At 36.9% G+C, this 19,072-nt stretch overlaps 1 protein-coding gene across 1 annotated transcript in view; it reads left to right on the top strand.

Moving 5' to 3' along the window:
- LOC143921460 (ecdysone receptor-like) overlaps positions 1-17,717 on the top strand; it is a 52,295-nt gene extending 34,578 nt beyond the window's left edge. Inside the window, exons 2-7 of the mRNA XM_077444781.1 lie at positions 15,850-16,026; positions 16,117-16,412; positions 16,502-16,651; positions 16,738-16,890; positions 16,972-17,194; positions 17,296-17,717. Of these exons, the coding sequence (XP_077300907.1) occupies positions 15,850-16,026; positions 16,117-16,412; positions 16,502-16,651; positions 16,738-16,890; positions 16,972-17,194; positions 17,296-17,603 (1,307 nt within the window). The 3' untranslated portion in view covers positions 17,604-17,717. The remainder of the gene's footprint in view (positions 1-15,849; positions 16,027-16,116; positions 16,413-16,501; positions 16,652-16,737; positions 16,891-16,971; positions 17,195-17,295) is intronic.
- Positions 17,718-19,072: the final 1,355 nt, after the last annotated feature.

The following is a 19,072-nucleotide window of genomic DNA, read 5'->3' as shown; positions in this document are numbered from 1 at the left end:
CTCGTTTTCGCGTGGCTTAATCGCTTTTCGGAATACCAGCAGCAGCAACGGCAGCGAGCTGGGAAATTCGCGGCTACGTCCGACAATTAACATTGAAAACTGTCGGAGCGTGCGACCGTATTTCATTAAATATATATATGTATGTATCGTAGGAAGTACGCAAGAGTTCCATCGACCAGCAACAGAGCAACCAGCTCAGCTCTTGCTGGTCGCTGGGTCGTGACGAAAAGTGTGGCGCGTGGTGAAGGTCGGTCAAAGACGCGCACTTGACGTTGAAAATCACTGGCACTCGACTGTCGCAAACAAACTCTGATTCTTCACTTTGGTATTGGAGCATTCTTCAAAACCTTTCCGAGCAAACTACTCAAGTTTGGCTGCACTTAACCTTTCCACCGCGTACGACTACTATACATGTCCTAGCGAACATGCCCTCAGCGCGCGAGACACGCATAGATGTCTTGGAAGTTCCAACCTGTATAAGAGCCGTCTATTGTGTTAAAATTTTATAACTTGGTTGAAAATATTACTAAATGTATACTTTACAAAATTCAATAGATGGCAGTAGTCAAAAAAAATAAATATAGGTTGTAAAATTCAAAAAAATATTTATAGTCGAAAACGCGATAGCAAAATCCGCAAAAAAGCAGCCGCGTACAGGGCATGTTCGCTAAATTTGGTGACGCGGGCAAAGGGTTAATCATCAACGTCAACATCCATCTAGATCCGAGTCAAAAGAATGCATCGAAAACTCGAAATCTTGCATCTACTCAGCAGTAGAAGAGTAAGCCAGATTGGATGTGAAACGGATTAATGAAGTTTTGCATTAATAATCATTGATTCTTGCCATTTTAAAGGTCGTTGAAGTTGATCCATAACAACCTTCAGGTTTGGTGCATCCGCTCTAAAATCGCCAGATTAACAGAACGGCAGCTTTAAACGTAATTTTCGTTTTCTCGAATGATAGATTGCACATCAGATAACGAGTAACCTTTCGATGTGCACAGATGCAATTATTAAAATTGAGTTGGATCTTTCTGGCGAGTTTAAATAAGGCAAGATTCGGAACTTATTCGGTAAATAAATAGCATTTATCCATTCATAGATAGTACTAATGGAAATTACATACACAGCATAGCTCATAAGAGGGTTTGGTGCATCCGCTCTAAAATCGCCAGATTAACAGAACGGCAGCTTTAAACGTAATTTTCGTTTTCTCGAATGATAGATTGCACATCAGATGACTAGTAACCTTTCGATGTGCACAGATGCAATTATTAAAATTGAGTTGGATCTTTCTGGCGAGTTTAAATAAGGCAAGATTCGGAACTTATCGAATCTTGCCTTATTAAACTCGCCTGAAAGATCCAACTCAATTTTAATAATTACCACTTTAATAATTGCATCTGTGCACATCGAAAGGTTACCCGTCATCTGATGTGTAATCTGTCATTCGAGAAGACGAGAATTGCATTTAAAGCAGGCTTCCGTTAATCTGTCGTTCAATTTGTCTGGCGATTTTAGAGCAGATGCACCGCATCCCGACCTCACTTCCTTCAACGACAAAAGTCTGAAATACCTTTCAGTCGCAGAAAAATATGGATGTCCATCTAGTTTATGTCAGATAACTGATCTATTATGAAAAAAATCGGTTTTTAAAATGACTGTCATACAAATTGAATTATAATTATTTAGCACCCAATCACGTGTATCATTAAACTTAATTTCCGCAATTACATAATTAATTAGCCAACAGCACTTCTGCTATTATTGAGTAGATGCTAGGTTTCAAGTTTTGCTGAACTTCAACATCCATCTAGATCCGAGTCAAAAGAATGCATCAAAAAAGCGAAATCTTGCATCTACTCAGTAGTAGTAGAGTAAGTCAGATTGGGTCGCAGTGGCGACACCTATCGGTCATTTTGTAAAGTATGCCAATATCCATTCAACCATTGAAGTTTCGATACACTCAAGGAAAATGCTTAGAGACAAATAAACTGTAGAGTTTCAGCTAGCAGAACACTAGTTTACATAGTATAGCAGCATATGTAGAGCAGTGGTTAGCGTGTAATGCCTTCCATTGTGTGGTCACGGGTTCAATTCCTGACTGTGCCGCTGGCCAAACCTTAAATATGTGACTCCAAGGTCAATCGTTTCCCATCAGAGTTTGAAACGGTTCCAACAAATTGGCAACCCTGTCCTATCTACATAAAATATAATGTCTAATTAATTTGATAAAGCATCAGGGATTTTATTATCCCATGGCATGTTTATTTATTGTTTTATTATTATTGGCTTGTTTATTCCTTGGTATGATAAAGTATGCACACCATATTTCCCAATTAAAATTAATATAAAGCGAAACTTGTGTGTTTTATTATGCAAATAACAACAAATCATCTTAACTTATCGGTCTGAAATCATCATTGACTTCGTCTGCTTTTCTTCGATTGTGTGCCAATAAAATTCGGCAATTTACTAATACACATATATTTTATATCCAATTTTGAACTTGTATCGAATTTTAAGTTTGGAGATATAGGTTTTTCAGCTCTTTTTTATATACTGTACATTAACATTATAAGAATATAATATTATGATTACTAACAAAATTAAATTGAAATTGTAAAATAGATAATGATCAGTAGATCAGTAGCTATTAAAATGGATATAAAATGTATTGTGAACATAATTTAGTAATAATAAAAAGCATTTAAAAATCAAAGTTTGTAGGTGCTGGATAATTCAGGTTTTTCCTTTCAAGGTAATTTATGTGGTACATAAATTACCTTGAATGGAAAAATCTGAATTATTCCAGTATCTACAAAAAATTCGATACAAATTCAAAAATCGGAAAATCCATTTCAAAGTTGAATAACGGTACGCAAGTTTACATTGACTTTGGATCTAACATTCAGATTTAGATCACTTAATCTTGATCAATGAATGCAACCGAGATCTTGCTCAGAGTTTACTAGTTAGTTGCTGGTTTACATGACTCGTTGCACTTCGTAGACTGGTTCACCTTCCATTCGGGTGATTCACCTGCAACTGCAACTGACAATTAGGCTTCTTCTAGGGCCAATGAAATCAGCAAAGCGAGTTTTCAACACCGTTAATCCTTCGATTAAACTTGAACATCTCACATTCGGCTGAAATTAACAGTTATATCTCAGATCGGACAATACTCGCAGAATACATAGCTGGTTTTCCCGCGTTCTCACGCTCGAAAATTCGTGTCCACTCACAAATAAGATTTTTTTTGTTTATTATATTACTCTCAGGCAATGTCCTCGACCGGTCTCTCTGCTATTATTATGTCGGATAATTGCATCGGTTCGCTTATCCGGTTCATTATCGCCGCTTCGCAGATTTATCACTTGATTGTTTCAGCATGAGTGAGCCTGTGCCGGTGCAGTCGCCGTTGCACTTTGCATGGCCGTGCGTCGTCGCGAGATCAAGGATGCACAATTATCGTTCATTAGCGACGTTCCACTTATGCGTTTTATTGCAGTCGATTCGTCGAGCATTTTCATCGTCCTCTGGTCGGCCATAATGTAGGCCGTAAAAATGTGAAGCATTTCATTGAAAAAATAAAAAGCCTTGATTTTTCTGAACCGTGCACTTTTTTTGCTCTTGGCGACCACTTCACTGAAGGCCTCCATGTTCTTTCTGTTTGGTAGAGTTGTATTGGACACATCTTTGTATACTCACATACATAACCAGCAGTATGGCTTAACGGTAGCGTATATATTTAGCAGCAAGTGATCAGTGGGTTCGATCCCCTATACTGCTGGTTAGATTCGGGGGAATCCAAATCGATCGTTTCTTATCAGAGTTTGTCAATTTTATCTGATCATTGTTGAAACGGTTCCTCAAAATTGGTAAAAAATCATCTTTCCTGTTGTCACAAATCTTCTGTATTTATTGTGTGTACAATTTGTAAAAATTTAAATCCATAGATGTCTCAATGGATTAATTATGTAATTGATTAATTAATTGTTATTTCGTGTTCTTCAACTTCTGGAAATACAGTGATTTATGTAATAATAAAATGCTGCATTCCTTGTAATTAATTGTCCAGAAAGGCGCGTTGGGTTAGATTTAGATATGTAGATGAGTGCTGCACAGATTTGGAAAAGTCTCCAGTATTGTGATTGATGATGATGATGGTGAAGATCTCAATTCTAAAAAGTGATTTTTGATTTTGATGTCATGATCTTTTATTCTACTTCAATAGGAAGACATTCGAATTACGTACAATTTTGTCTTACTTAAGTGTACGAGTAAGACAAAATTTTTCAATGATGAAGCCTCTTATAAACATGGATTCAATTAGTTTATGACTCTGATTTCAATTTTTAATCGAATAGCATTCCACATAACTTTCTCCACATTCTCTTGAGAAAAAAACGGACTAGAGAAGTATTTTCCCTTGAAACTATTAATCATTATCTTCCTATGTGTACCTACATATATGTAATTCAAAACTCCTATATGTATTTTCTTTCACAAGGTTGATTACAGTTCAAGCTATGCTCTATTTTTATTAGTTCCACTTCTAGTTTCGCTAATTGGTCTGAAAACTTCCTACATCCTTCCGATCGCTTTGAAACTTTGCCATTTTGCAAGGTTTGGCTGCCGATATTCAATATATCAATTGCATACGCTAAATCGATGGTGAAATATAATCGCAATAAACACGTTTAAGAATCCAAAAAAATTGGAGAAGGTGACAGATCACTCACTGCCAATAGTAGCCTTGTTTGTTTATCTTTATAATTTTCTCACTATATCTAATAGCTTTATAATTTTCTCACCACATCACCATACATATTTTTACTTCACTAATAGGTTATATAATTACTGAAAATAATATGTTTTTATAAAATTGAATTGACCGATGCGTTGTTCGTTCGTTGACCAAAGCCTTCTCGTGGCCGCTTGTTTTTTAGCATTCAAGGTCCATTTCTTCCAAGATAAATACATCTGAAATCATTTGCATCTAGTCATTCGTCAATTGTACACGTCTAACTGTAATTTTACATGTGTATAATTTGAATTGAATTGCACCGCATGGATTCTCCTATTGTCTAACATCAATTTCAACGGTTGAAACGTACAATTATTATTTTATGCAAATTTTCGACCTGAAAAAAAAACTCACCAAAATACACTCCAATTACAATTCAAATTCAGCTGCATTGTGTGCCACATGTTTTCATAAGCAAATTATCAAAAATAAAAACACACAATGTTAAAATAAGGTCACTAGACAAAAGCGAGATCAAAGGTGCACAATCTCGAAATAAATAGATGCCATGTCATGTATTCATCACGGTTGCAACTGACGCCCCCATACTATCAAGAAGAAGTCCTGGCGATGCATTTTCACTTAGAAATACAACCAATTGAGACATGCTGGCCGTCAGGAATCTTGGTTCAGGGTTTGCCACTATGCAATGTGGTACAGAAACGAACTTTCCAAGCGAAGAGTTTCCTCGTTGACCCTGAAACCGATAAGTGTGACAACTGCGTTTCTATTCCACTTGCCTGTCTCAAGTGATACCCGCCCACCGATTAGAACCACCTACCTGAACAGGTTGACTATCACCTGTCCACCGACAGGTGCAAATAATACACAGCTCATTAGCAATTCCCTACAAAACAATCAATTTGCAACGTGTGTCGCCGATCGATCAGACCGTGGCGATCAGATCGAGATAAGACGATCCTTCCTAGGACTCGAGCTCAATTGTACAAAGATCCTACTATACCACTGGCAACAGGTGCATTAATTTAATTTCGTATGCAAATTCGCGCCCTTGTCACGTTCGACTCGTCATTGTCAATACTTATTTTTTCTTCAGTATAAGTATGTGTATTTTAAGCTACGGGTTTCGGAATGAGAGACTTTTTTTACGCCGAGTTGCGAAATTGGATCAAGGTGCGCTCTACAATTTTAATTGTATGATTTGTATATTATAATTTAGTCCTATGCTGTTACGCCACTGTTTTCGATGGCGTAACTAGCGCCAAAATTCCTATAAACGTATCGTTCAGCTGCCAAATGCCTACTTACCAGTATGTTTTATAGCCGAAGACGATATCTACTTTTGGAAGTGTCTTCTATTCTTGCATATTGCATAATAATTACATTAGATTTTACCAGATTGAATTGAGATCTAGAATGAAACTTCACCCCCCCTCCAATTACCATGGGCCAATTACATTTCGTTTCATCTGCTAGTTCAGTGACATTTATGCCCGTTAAAAATTTGTGATCTGATTTTGAACCACTTATAATCTTTAGATCGCTTTGATATTTTACCGACATATGGGGATTAGCTAACATTAATGTCTCCGACATGAAGCTATAGGATTTTAATCAATAAAAGTCACATCGGAATCTTGTGACAGGTCGGAGCGATGACACCACACTCGTCTAACAGAATGCTCCAAAGCGACGAGTGTTCTAAACAGATTAAGAATGGAAGAAAGTACATGAAAATGCAAGTGAAAATGCATAAATAGAAGAAAAGAAATAGAGAAGTAAATAAACATGACTCAACTGTTCCAATTGGTTGCGACCTCCGTAACCGAGGAAGTGGTGCAGGGAATGACGAGAGATGTGACAAATACAAATGGGATATATAATATTAAAATACATACATATACCTATATAATACTAGTTGTTTTAACCCGGCTTCGCTCAGTATTTGTAATATAAAAAGCTTAAACATGGCGAATCTAGTAGTAAATATTCATTATTTTTTTTATTAAATTTATTTGAATAAAAAAAAATATGATATTCAACCAATTGAATTGTCGTCATAGAAATTCTGTTTTGTTTACGAATTTCAAATAATAACCAAAGATACTTAAACATACTTACATACATATAAAGTCTTTTTCGAAATTATATATTAGATTATATTAAAAAAAATCTAATTTCTTGATTTTTTCCCGATTCGGTTCTTTGCATTCAAAATAATTCCGATGGATAAAATCGTCTATTATTTAAATGAATTAAAATAATGTACAATTGGCCAAAAAAAAAAAAAAAATGCGGCGCTATAATATAAGCAAATTTTTTTTTTCGCCACAAAGTTATAATTATACCGACAGACCCTGCCTGTGTTGTGTGCAGGAATTATACTCGTATTAAATAAATAAAAAAAATCGCATTCAAGAAGGTAATTCGTATTCGATTCGTCCGAGATCGCAACTGGCGATTAATTGAAGTGTGCGATTTTTTCCCCATTACATACATACATAGAGTGTAAAGGCGCATTCACACCGAGCACCGAGTCGCGCTCAGCCTTGAACTTGAACGGCGCTGCAGTCGCCGCCCGCGCTTGCAATTAATCTCCACTGCACTCGGTTGCCCTTGACTCAAACCAGACACAGCCAGACACACATCCACACACAATTTGTTTGCACACATCTAGCTGTCGCCATTTTTTATTTAATCATTTTTCCCCGTTGCAGCGTGCAAGCCGAGAACCGGGCGAACACAAACACACACACACACACACACACGAGTGCGCGCGAGTAGACTTGTTTGTCCAATTGAATGTGTTTTCCTTCGACGCATCGAACTTTTAATCTGGTCGATGTTTGCCAAATGGCCGAGTGTCGACGAACTCGCGTTTTATTTACTATTTGCTTGTTTGTGTATGCACCGTGGCGAGGCATTGCATTTTCGTTGCAAAACATTATTATGCATGCGCATCGGATTTTATTTTTTTCGCAATCGTGCAACTTGGAATTGAGGAAAGTCGCCTCTGATAGGTTTGACGTCATGCTTAAAAGTGGAAAGTCCGATCAACTTTTTTATTTTATTTTTTTTGGCTTTCTTCTCGGAAGTGCGAGTGTGTTTGCGACTCTTTATCTGGGTCATTGAAGTGATGATTTTATTTTGAAATAAAATTTTCCCGATGCATATCATTACTATTAACCAGCCGTGGTCTAGTGGTGAGTGTTGTATTCTCTCGTGCTAGGTGTCATATATAATTTCTCGAGTCTTAATCTGTTTAGCACATTCGCCGCTTTGGAGCCATCTGTTAGGCGAGTGTGCATGATTAATTGAAAAAAAAAATTATTTTATTACATTTTTATAAAAGGAAGGAATTACAATGGGCCTTCCTGGCCAATTACAAACAATACTGCATTTTTATTACATATGTATACACGTCGCTGAATTACAAATTAACGAGACATCTATCTCATTGTACATAAATTTTATTGTACATTGATCGTACTCAAATTGTGTTGACATAATAGGTAGGAAGGATTCTTAGGGCCGGGCCGCACCGTGCAACGTTGTCGGCCGACTAGTTGTGCGACATGAAAAAATGTATGGAAATGTGTGCGACACACAAGTTGATGGGTGTAGCATGTCCCATCTACCTGCATGCATTGGTCTGGTCGCTCTCAACCAAGTCGCTCGCAAGTCGCACGGTGCGGCCCGGCCAGAATCGTTTCCGTCGATCGTTTCCTATCAGAGTTTGCCAGAAAATTGGCAAACTCTGATAGGAAACGATCGACTTGGAATCACAAATATCCAGGTCTGACCAGCAGCACTATAGATATTCTCTGAAAAATTCTTTTCAATCGAGGTCAGCTCATGGGATCGAACCCGGCGCCTCTCGGTGTTGGGGAGAAGCTTAACGACCGAGCTATGCTGCTGGCTAATATACGTTTTGGCAGTGGTTTAGCTGTGACGTACATATATATGTCGAATCAAAATGACTATTATAGTACGGCGAGCGTTATCTCAGCAGACAGACAAACACACAGACAGAATAGCGATATTATATATATGATATGTACATACATAGGTAGTATGAAACATGTACTTTTACATAATAGCAATCAAACATATAATAGAATGCAGTTTTAATAGTTTTTCATATACGCCTACACATGCATATACATTTTTAAATTAATTTGTTAGCACTGACAGCTATTGATGTTTTTAATTAATTTAAAATGTTAGCAAACACTAAAATAAGACATGTTGATTTAATGCCGATGCAAATTTGCATGTTTAACTTGTCCATGTTCTGATTTATATGTATGTATGTATGTTTGGCAATATAATAATAGCTTGAAAAATAGATATACTGACATATTTCATCAACATCATCGCCGAAGGTCATTTTCTGAGCAGTACTCATTCATCTAATAGTAAGGACACACTCAAAAGTGTTGCATGGAAAGTGCTCGTGGTTTCCAACTGTGATGGGCGCATCTTCATGTCATTAATAACTCGTACGATCCTATTATTTCGACGAATTTCTTCAAATATAGAAATCACCATTTATCAATCCAAAAAAATACACCTCAAGTGGTGAATTTTGCCAAGGATTGCGACGGTATAGATTAGGCGTGCCGCCGTACCATAATGTGTGTCTGAACCTTAAGGGCGAAAACACACGAGTGATGCGTGTTTTTCTTTTGGAAAAAACGCAGCATCCCTAGCCAATATGCATGGTACAGAGTCCCAAAAATCACCCCCTGGAGTGTTTTCGGTGAATCACATATTTGAAGAAATGTAGGAGACACTTGTCATGGATATGCTTACACGTGCGACCTCCCAAACATATCCATTCTGCACCCACTGTTAAGAGGGCTGTACACCCGAAACCTTAATTTTGTTACCGTTCCTTTCTTCGATATATATATTGAGTGTATGTATATATTGAGTGAATGCGACAATATATATCAATATATATATTGAGTGAATGCGACAGTTGTGCTTCGACCAGATAAAACGTGTTTTAAATTGACAAAATCGAGGTTTCGTATTATACTATTTTCTCCTCCAAAACTGTATCAATTTTTAAAAAAATTTCATCATCGGTATGAGAAAGATATTTTCTGTGCATCTATCGGCGTATTTTTTTTTAAATCGACCGTTAAATAACCACGCTAGACTCTTTTCGTGGGTGTAAAAAAGAGGCGATTTTATAGATGTTTGGCGGCTCCTAGCTCCTATAAAAAATAATTAATCAAAAAAAATAAAACGATAGATGAACCCCAATGGTGGATATCCATAGCATATTAAAAAATAATTTCGCTAGTGCCATAATTGAGGTAGGGAGAAGTATAGTACGTTTGTATGGACAAGGCGCTGCTGTCCAGCCCTCTTAAGGGCGAAAACACACGCGTGGTGCGTGTTTTTCTTTTGGATAAAACGCACCATCCCTAGCCAATATGCATGGTACAGAGTCCCAAAAATCACCCCCTGGAGTGTTTTCGGTGAATCACATTTTGAAGAAATGTAGAAGGCACTTGTCATGGATATGCTTACACGTGCGACCTCCCAAACATATACATTCTGCACGTGCAACTACACCCAAATTCTGTTTGGGAACACCCACTGTTAACGGTCACATTGGGAAGCCAATACGTGACGTCCTATACCACTCGGTGTGTTTTCGCCCTAACCCTTCATATTTTTATTTGTTTGGCCTTCTTTTGCCTCCTCTAACATTATCTTGGGTACCATTTAAGCACTCGCTTGACTACATCAGCTATCCTTGTCGTATTTCTCACCTCTGTATTATGTTTCTTGTGCTACCTCGTCATGCCGGGCATGCAGCATCTCATATTCTTTGATTGCATTGGATTTTATGTATCATTCTAGCATTAAATGCTCGCGTTTCGCATCTTTGATAGTCATATAATAGAAAAAAGAGTGTTTAATGAGCGTGACTTTAGATTAACACATTCTGCCATGACATATGTTATGACCATAGATCAAAACAGTACTATTGTCACACAAATAGTCATCATAAACTGTGAAGGCGTTACAAATTCATTCGACACACTTATAAAAGACATGTCAATAGTTCTGGAGCTGCATTTGTGTTTTCGCTAATTTGACTTGAACATCACAGAATTTTCACAGTCTCTTGGAATATGCGGAAGTCGCCGTAATTACCCCACAATTTTTCCGTCCACAAAAGCAAATAAACACACACACACAAGTTTCAACACCATCGAGCACGACCGATCTACATAACTAATTCGAGCTTCACGCCAACACGGCGATTGCTCTGTGGCACGGTTTTTTTCATTGCCAGTGTGTCAGCAAAACTCGACTTTTGTCCGAGCGCAGCCAACGATGCAACCGCCACAATAATCATCAACGAAAAGCGAACGTTCATACACATACGCTTGGTATGGAAAACTCGTATATTCAACCACTTCTACGTGAAATTTTACCATGACCTTATGATTGGCGTTTGAATCTGCCTTCGGTGTGATTTTAAACGGGTGGTTTCTAATACCCGACCATCCTTAGCTCGTTTTCGCATGAATCGGCTCCTTTTTGTACTTGGATGTCTGCATCAGCATCAGCATCATCGAGTCAAGGCCGCTCAGTGCCCCCGCAGCCGGTCAGAGACGGTCGCCAGCCTCCCACAGTGGACTTTTGCAACATGCAACGTGCATTCTCACTGCAACTCGCATATTCTCTAATACACTCCTGGCTATAATAATACGCGGTGTGAATTTCTTCGTCTCCGGCTCACACCTCTGTATATCCATCCACGTTGGATTAATGGGACACACGTGTGTGTTGCACTCGTTGACTCATTCCTGCATGCAAATTTCGTTGCAATGCCATTGCAATATGCGTCCGTCCGCCTGGACGCAAGTCGATAAACATCGAACGCATGAATGGAAGTACGTGCGTGCTTTCTGCAGACTTTTCGGTCGATTATCCTTTTATGGTTATTTTCTATTTAGACTTGCGGTTCAAAATCGCTTTTTAACTGCTCCATTGTTCTCGGCACTGGTCTGGCTCAGGAAAGCTCGGGCGTATTTTAGACTTTTCTGTCGATTTTATGGCTTTTTATTATGTTTGCTTCGAAAGTTGAGCGAGCGCTCAGGGGGAGATTTATCGGCCGATTAGTCTCTGTTATGGTCTCTGATTTTATTTGTCGTAGACCTGGCGAGAGACGAATCTCTCGACTTTCAAATTTTAACTGATTTGGATCCAGCATCCAACAGCATGGTCACAGGAGTCCCACTGGTTGCCAGACTTTGGTTTGTGGCTCCAGATCGATCGTTTACTATCAATTTTCGAAACGGTTTCAACAAATTGGCAACCTTTACCCATTTCTCGCAATTTTCGGTTTTTCAGCATTTCGAATTTCAGAAAAATGCTGCAAATTTGTCCATAAATGTCACGCAAATTTTGAGTTTTCCAATGGTCGTGTCTTCATATTAATTTTAGATCGTTCGATCTTATTATTTCGATAAGTATCTCCTACATGTCTTTAAATACGGGAATCACTATCAAACCTACGTTTATAATTTTCCAGTAAAAAAGCCTCTGGTCGAACATATTTTTCATAGCTATCGTTGACTATGCTGTGTTTCGGACGGAAGCTTAATTGTAAGAACACACTGAATCGTACGTACGGCACGGCATGCTTAGGTGGACTCCAGCTTTGAATGGGCGTGTCTTCACGTTATTGCCAATTCGTACGATATTACTATTTCGACAAGTTTCAAATATGGGAATCACTATCAAACCTATGTTTATAATTTTCCAGTAGAAAAGCCTCTGGTAGAATATATTTTTCATAGCTATCATCGACTATGTTGTGTTTCGGACGAAAGCTTAATTGTAAGAACACACTGAATCGTACGGCACGGCATGCCTAGGTAACTCCGGCTTTGAACAGGCGTGTCTTCACGTCATTGCCAATTCGTACGATATTACTATTTCGACAAGTTTCAAATATGGGAATCACTATCAAACCTACATCTATAATTTTCCAGTATAAAAGCCTCTACATAGTAGAATATATTTTTCATAGCTATCATCGACTATGCTGTGTTTCGGACGGAAGCTTAATTGTAAGAACACACTGAATCGTACGGCACGGCATGCCTAGCAGCTCCGGCTTTGAACGGGCGTGTCTTCACGTCATTGACAATTCGTACGATATTACTATTTCGACAAGTTTCTCATACATTTATACAAATGATGTCAATAGTATAGTCAAGGGGGTGAGTTTTGGCCTGGATTGCGATGGCATATTTTGAGCGTGCTAGCGCCTTTTAACAAGGCTTTTCTATGTTTGACATCGCAAACGATTCAGTATCTATTCCTACAGTCTTCCGATTGTTTTGAAACTTTGCCATTTTGCGCGATTTGTTTTACATTGTAAAACTATACTCTATACACTCTGCGCCTTTATCAAAAATAGCTACAACCATTGATGTATAATACACTAGATGGGCCCAAACGTGTTATTTTGGTCGGAGATCTTGTCTTCACTAACTGAGGGGTGCGGGGGGTTTAACTACCGGGGAAGTTGGGTTTTTTTCCCTACGACGCAGCGGTACCTACCTACCTACTAAGAGAAACTGTGCATGCGCTATGTATTTTGCATGCGCCAAAAGGGAGACAAGTATAACACGTGAGGGCGGATCTAGTATATTCTAGATCTACATATGGCTACAACATATATATTCTTGGAGATTTGGTTTGCCGATTTTTCTGTAGACAAATCTCTACGTCAATGCTTGTCTTAGATGTACTTATCATTTTAGCTGTAGAAAAAAAGTGATTTTCAGTGCATTTATTATTCAAGACGAAACATATATTTTTATTTAAAAATAATAATAGTCAAATATACAAAAGCAACCCTATTTGGTTGTTTGTCTCGGTCACGGTTTCGAGCCCGACAAGTTGCACCGCATAGATAAACTTGACTTTCACCTGCATAGCGCACGTGCATTATGCACATAAGCAATCCGAAGATTCTACACTACAATATTTTCCGCATAAAATTATATGTTAGCATCACTAAAACGTTGTATGTGTATGTAGGTGTACGAGAATAAATTTTGCATTAACTCAACACAATGTTGAACATGTTTACGTTGAAACTCGATAACGACTAGAAGCTCGCGCATTTGTTTGTAATCAAAAGTGCACATCCTCGTTTTGTTTTGGTTTCGGAGATATTTCGGATCTTCAAACACATGTGTCCTGCATCACTTACTTACGCCTATGCCTGTAGCGTATATTGGTTGTGTCGCGACCTAGGACAAACTCCCACTCTTTAACACATTGACATTGCCCGCCCACAACCATTTGATGATGATGATGATGTTGATTTTGCTCTGAGGACGCGACGTTTAAAAAATGTGCACGATGCTGAAAGTTTAGCGAGGCAAGTGCGTGCTCTTTTGAAACTCCCAGTTGTGCAAGTGAGTTTTTGTCGGGTCTCTGGGGAGAACGTCATTTGTGGCATTCCTGAGAAAGAAGTAACGAATGCGCCAGAAGCAGCAACAGTGGTGGAGTCCTAGAGGCGGGCTGCACTGCAAATTCCTGCAGGTAGAGGAGGCTGCAGCGCTGCAGGCTGCATCTCGCCAGTTAAATATAACTTTTCCCCGCGCTTGTGTAGATCGTAAACTGGTTTACTGCATTAATTTTCCGTATCGGCTCTCCGGATCACGTGCAATTGGGTTTGTGCGAAATCACACCACAGCCATAAATTCAACCGCAATTTATGGAAGGACTTTGTCGAGACAAAACTGACATGCTTACAAAGTATGAGGACAATTGCTACTGAATATGCACTCACAGGCCCATCTCCGTGACCTTCTTGTGACACAAGCTAAGCTACCCACTGTTGTGGAAATTTTTCGACAAACCTCTCGTAGGTTCTCTATCATCACATATGTATGTTTAACCAGCAGAATAGGTCACGGGTTCAATTCCTTACTGTTGCTGGCCAGACCTTAAATATGTTACTCCAAGGTCAATCGTTTCTCATCAGCGTTTTCCAATTTACCTGATTTATTGGCAACCCTGAAAAAAGACGAACTGTTGAGTTTCAGCTAGAAGAATATATTAGTGGTTAGCATATAATGCTTTGAACAAAGTGGTCATGGATTAAAATCCCACTGGTTTCTGCTGGCCAGATCTTGGATTTGTGACTCCAGGTCGATCGTTTCCTATCAGAGTTTGCCAATTTATCTGATTTTCATTGAAACGGTTCCAACAAATTGACAACCTTACTCTTTTTCTCGCAAATCTCGAGCTTTCAGCAATCTAGAATTACGCTGAAATGCTGCAAATTTACAGATTTGACCATAAACGTCTCAGTGGATGTTAATTGAATCGTATTTACTTTGTATAATAATACTTGTACCAAATGTATAATGTTTCTGGCCAGGAAGACGCATTGGGGTTACCTATTAGGCTATCTTGGTATAAGTAATTAAAAAATATATACCATGACAGGAATTACCCCAAATACAAACAATTTTTCAAACACAACAGTACATATATAATAATACAATAGAGACATCTATATACATTATGTAGGTAGCATTTTATAAGATTCAACAAGTTCGAGATGATAATAACTCGTATTTGTAAGAAACTGAGAAGGAGATTTATTGGATGCTTCATAACAATTAAGCTAGACAAATTCTAATAGGAAATCGTCAATCTGTGTTTTTAATAACCACAAGATGCACTGAATGTGACGTAGATCCCAAACTTCCATGTTACTTTTTTCCTTCGTTAGTGTTCAACTTTATACGGCAAACTTCCAACATAGGAGGTACTCATTCTTGCAAATCAAAAATACACAAGATTAGCACTGCTATTTTTCGGCACCGGATGTATCATTTCCTATATAGTCATTCAGCGATTCAATTCGAATGCTAAGTACATTACCGCATACATGCTTTGACTTCTTGATCACTAGTTTCGTTTGAGTCCGTTTGTCGGTTATGTAACTTATATAAGTTTCCTTCTTCAGAGTCGTGTGTTGTTGTTCTAACGCAATATTTTCTTTTTGTTCACAGGTCGAGAAGACTTATCACCTCCTAGTAGTCTAAATGGTTACAGTGTAGATAGTTGTGAGGCGAATAAACGAGCTAAGAAAGGACCAGCACCCCGGCAACAAGAGGAGCTGTGTCTCGTCTGTGGCGACCGTGCTTCTGGTTATCATTATAATGCTCTCACCTGTGAAGGCTGCAAAGGTATGTCTTCAAATTGTATATATTATGCTTCTCATAAGTTTTGAGGCGATCTGTGCGGCATAGTCTATAATTTTTGTTTAATGTTTTCAGGTTTCTTTAGAAGAAGTGTTACCAAGAATGCTGTATATATTTGTAAATTTGGTCACGAGTGTGAAATGGACATGTATATGAGACGAAAGTGTCAAGAATGCCGATTGAAAAAGTGTTTGGCAGTGGGCATGAGGCCCGAGTGTGTTGTGCCTGAGAACCAATGTGCAATTAAACGTAAAGAGAAGAAGGCGCAAAAGGAGAAGGATAAACCACCAGTGAGCACCACATCACCGAAGCCTGATGTCCTACCTGCTATTATGAAATGTGACCCCTTGCCTCCAGAGGCGACTAAAGTAGTGAGTATTCAGCATTTTGGTTCAGCTTTAAGTGCTCCATATACATACGAATTGGAATTTTTTATAAATGCTTACTCTTTCTATTCCAGAAATTCCTATCCGAGAAGCTATTAACTGAAAACAGATTAAGAAATATCCCTGCACTTACTAATAATCAAGAATATGTAATAGCGAGGCTTGTTTGGTATCAAGACGGCTATGAGCAACCATCAGAAGACGATCTGAAGAGGATAATGTTGGTAAGTTCGATTTTCAATACTAAAACAATGCGAAATGTATTCATATTTGATGTGTGCGATTCATAAATTCCGCATTTATATCACAGAATTCAGCTATAGACGAAGAGGACGAAACAGATGCACCTTTTAGACACATCACGGAGATCACAATTCTCACAGTTCAACTAATAGTCGAGTTTGCGAAAGGTCTCCCGGCTTTCACTAAAATTTCTCAAGGAGATCAAATAACGTTATTAAAGGTTTGTTTTGCAATATTTGATTTAATTTACATACATATATCGCATCATAAGCATTTTTATGAAATTGAATGTTTCTTATAGGCGTGTTCAAGCGAGGTGATGATGCTCAGGATGGCGAGAAGATACGACGCTGTAACGGATTCGATCTTATTTGCAAACAACCGAGTATACACCAGGGAGAGTTATAAAATGGCTGGCATGTCTGAAATCATTGAAGATCTGCTGCACTTTTGTCGGCAGATGTACACGATGAACGTAGACAATGTCGAGTACGCTCTTCTTACTGCCATCGTCATATTTTCAGGTATGATTTTTCAAATCGTTCAAATATTATGGTCATTGGAGATGAGTGTTGTACTTTGGTAGTTGATATTTTGATAGTAATGTGTTTGTTGTACGTTGCAGATCGTCCCGGTCTCGAGGAGGGTGATTTAGTTGAGCAAATCCAGGGTTATTACATTCAGACGCTACGGAGTTATATTGTAAATCGGTATAGTGGTGACACCAAGTGTTGCGTCACTTTCGCAAGGCTGCTCGGCATCTTGACGGAGCTGCGCACCCTCGGAAACCAGAACTCGAATATGTGCATCTCGTTGAAGCTGAAGAATCGGAAGCTGCCACGCTTCTTGGAGGAGATATGGGACGTGACGGATGTGGCTTCGTCTACTCCTTCCACCACCACCGTGACTACCCCTGCCGAAGTGCCCCTCTAACCCTCGCCCTCGTTTCACTAATGCCAATTCGCATTTAACATGAGTGAATCAAATTATTAAGACATTGTGATGATGACACGTACATGCGTATTTGTATAATTTTTTGAACATTTGAGAAGAGGAAAGTTGGCAGTCATATTGATGGGGCTGCCATGGCTGTGAAAATTTTAATAATTTTACTTTAAATATATATATATATATATATATATATATATATATATATATATATATATATATATATATATATATATATATATATATATATATATATATATATATATATATATATATATATATATATATATATATATATATATATATATATATATATATATATATATATATATATATATATATATATATATATATATATATATATATATATATATATATATATATATATATATATATATATATATATATATATATATATATATATATATATATATATAAATATATATATATATATATATATATATAAATATATATATATATATATAAATATATATATATATATATATATATATATATATATATATATATATATAAATATATATATATATATATATATATATATATATATATATATATATATATATATATATAAATATATATATATATATATACATATATATATACATATATATATATATATATATATATATATATATATATATATATACATATATATATATATATATATATATATATCTATATATATATATATATATATATATATATCTATATATATATATATATATATATATATATATATATATATATATATATATATATATATATATATATATATATATCTATATATATATATATATATATATATATATATATATATATATATATATATATATATATATATATATATATATATATATATATATATATATATATATATATATATATATATATATATATATATATATATATATATATATATAGACATTTATGATAAGTTTGTAATGTTTCGTTAGTAAAAAGATGAGCGTCATGGTGTGCTATATAGCACATGTGCCTAGACAGTTATTAAGTGAACTTTAGTAAAAGAAAATATATTGATGGCGTAATTGTAATTATTATTAAATATAAATATGTCAACTGTAGTTCGTATAAGACTAGTTTGTAAAAATGTTTACGTATTTTACAACTTTTAAGGAAGCGAATCTTTTTTGTATGATAATGTGTGTGTGTTCCATGATGATAAAACAATGTGCGGTGATCACATTGTGTAACTAATTTATAATTTCGTACTGGATTTTGAGCGAAGAATGTTTAATACTTTAGACTAGATAGAAATATCTTGAATATGCATCTTTCTTTCCTGTGCTGCCGCTAACGTTCATTCTGGCTATTTACATTATTCCGACTCAGCATCGTTTTCAGCCGTTCAACGACATTCTTCGACACTGAAGAGCACAGGAAGCAAAGAAAATCGACGGTTTGTTTTGTCAGGC

The sequence above is a fragment of the Arctopsyche grandis genome, chromosome 13 (assembly GCF_051622035.1).
Source record: "Arctopsyche grandis isolate Sample6627 chromosome 13, ASM5162203v2, whole genome shotgun sequence".
In the NCBI taxonomy this organism is placed as follows: Eukaryota; Metazoa; Arthropoda; class Insecta; order Trichoptera; family Hydropsychidae; genus Arctopsyche; species Arctopsyche grandis.
This window is presented reverse-complemented; position numbering and strand designations above follow the sequence as displayed.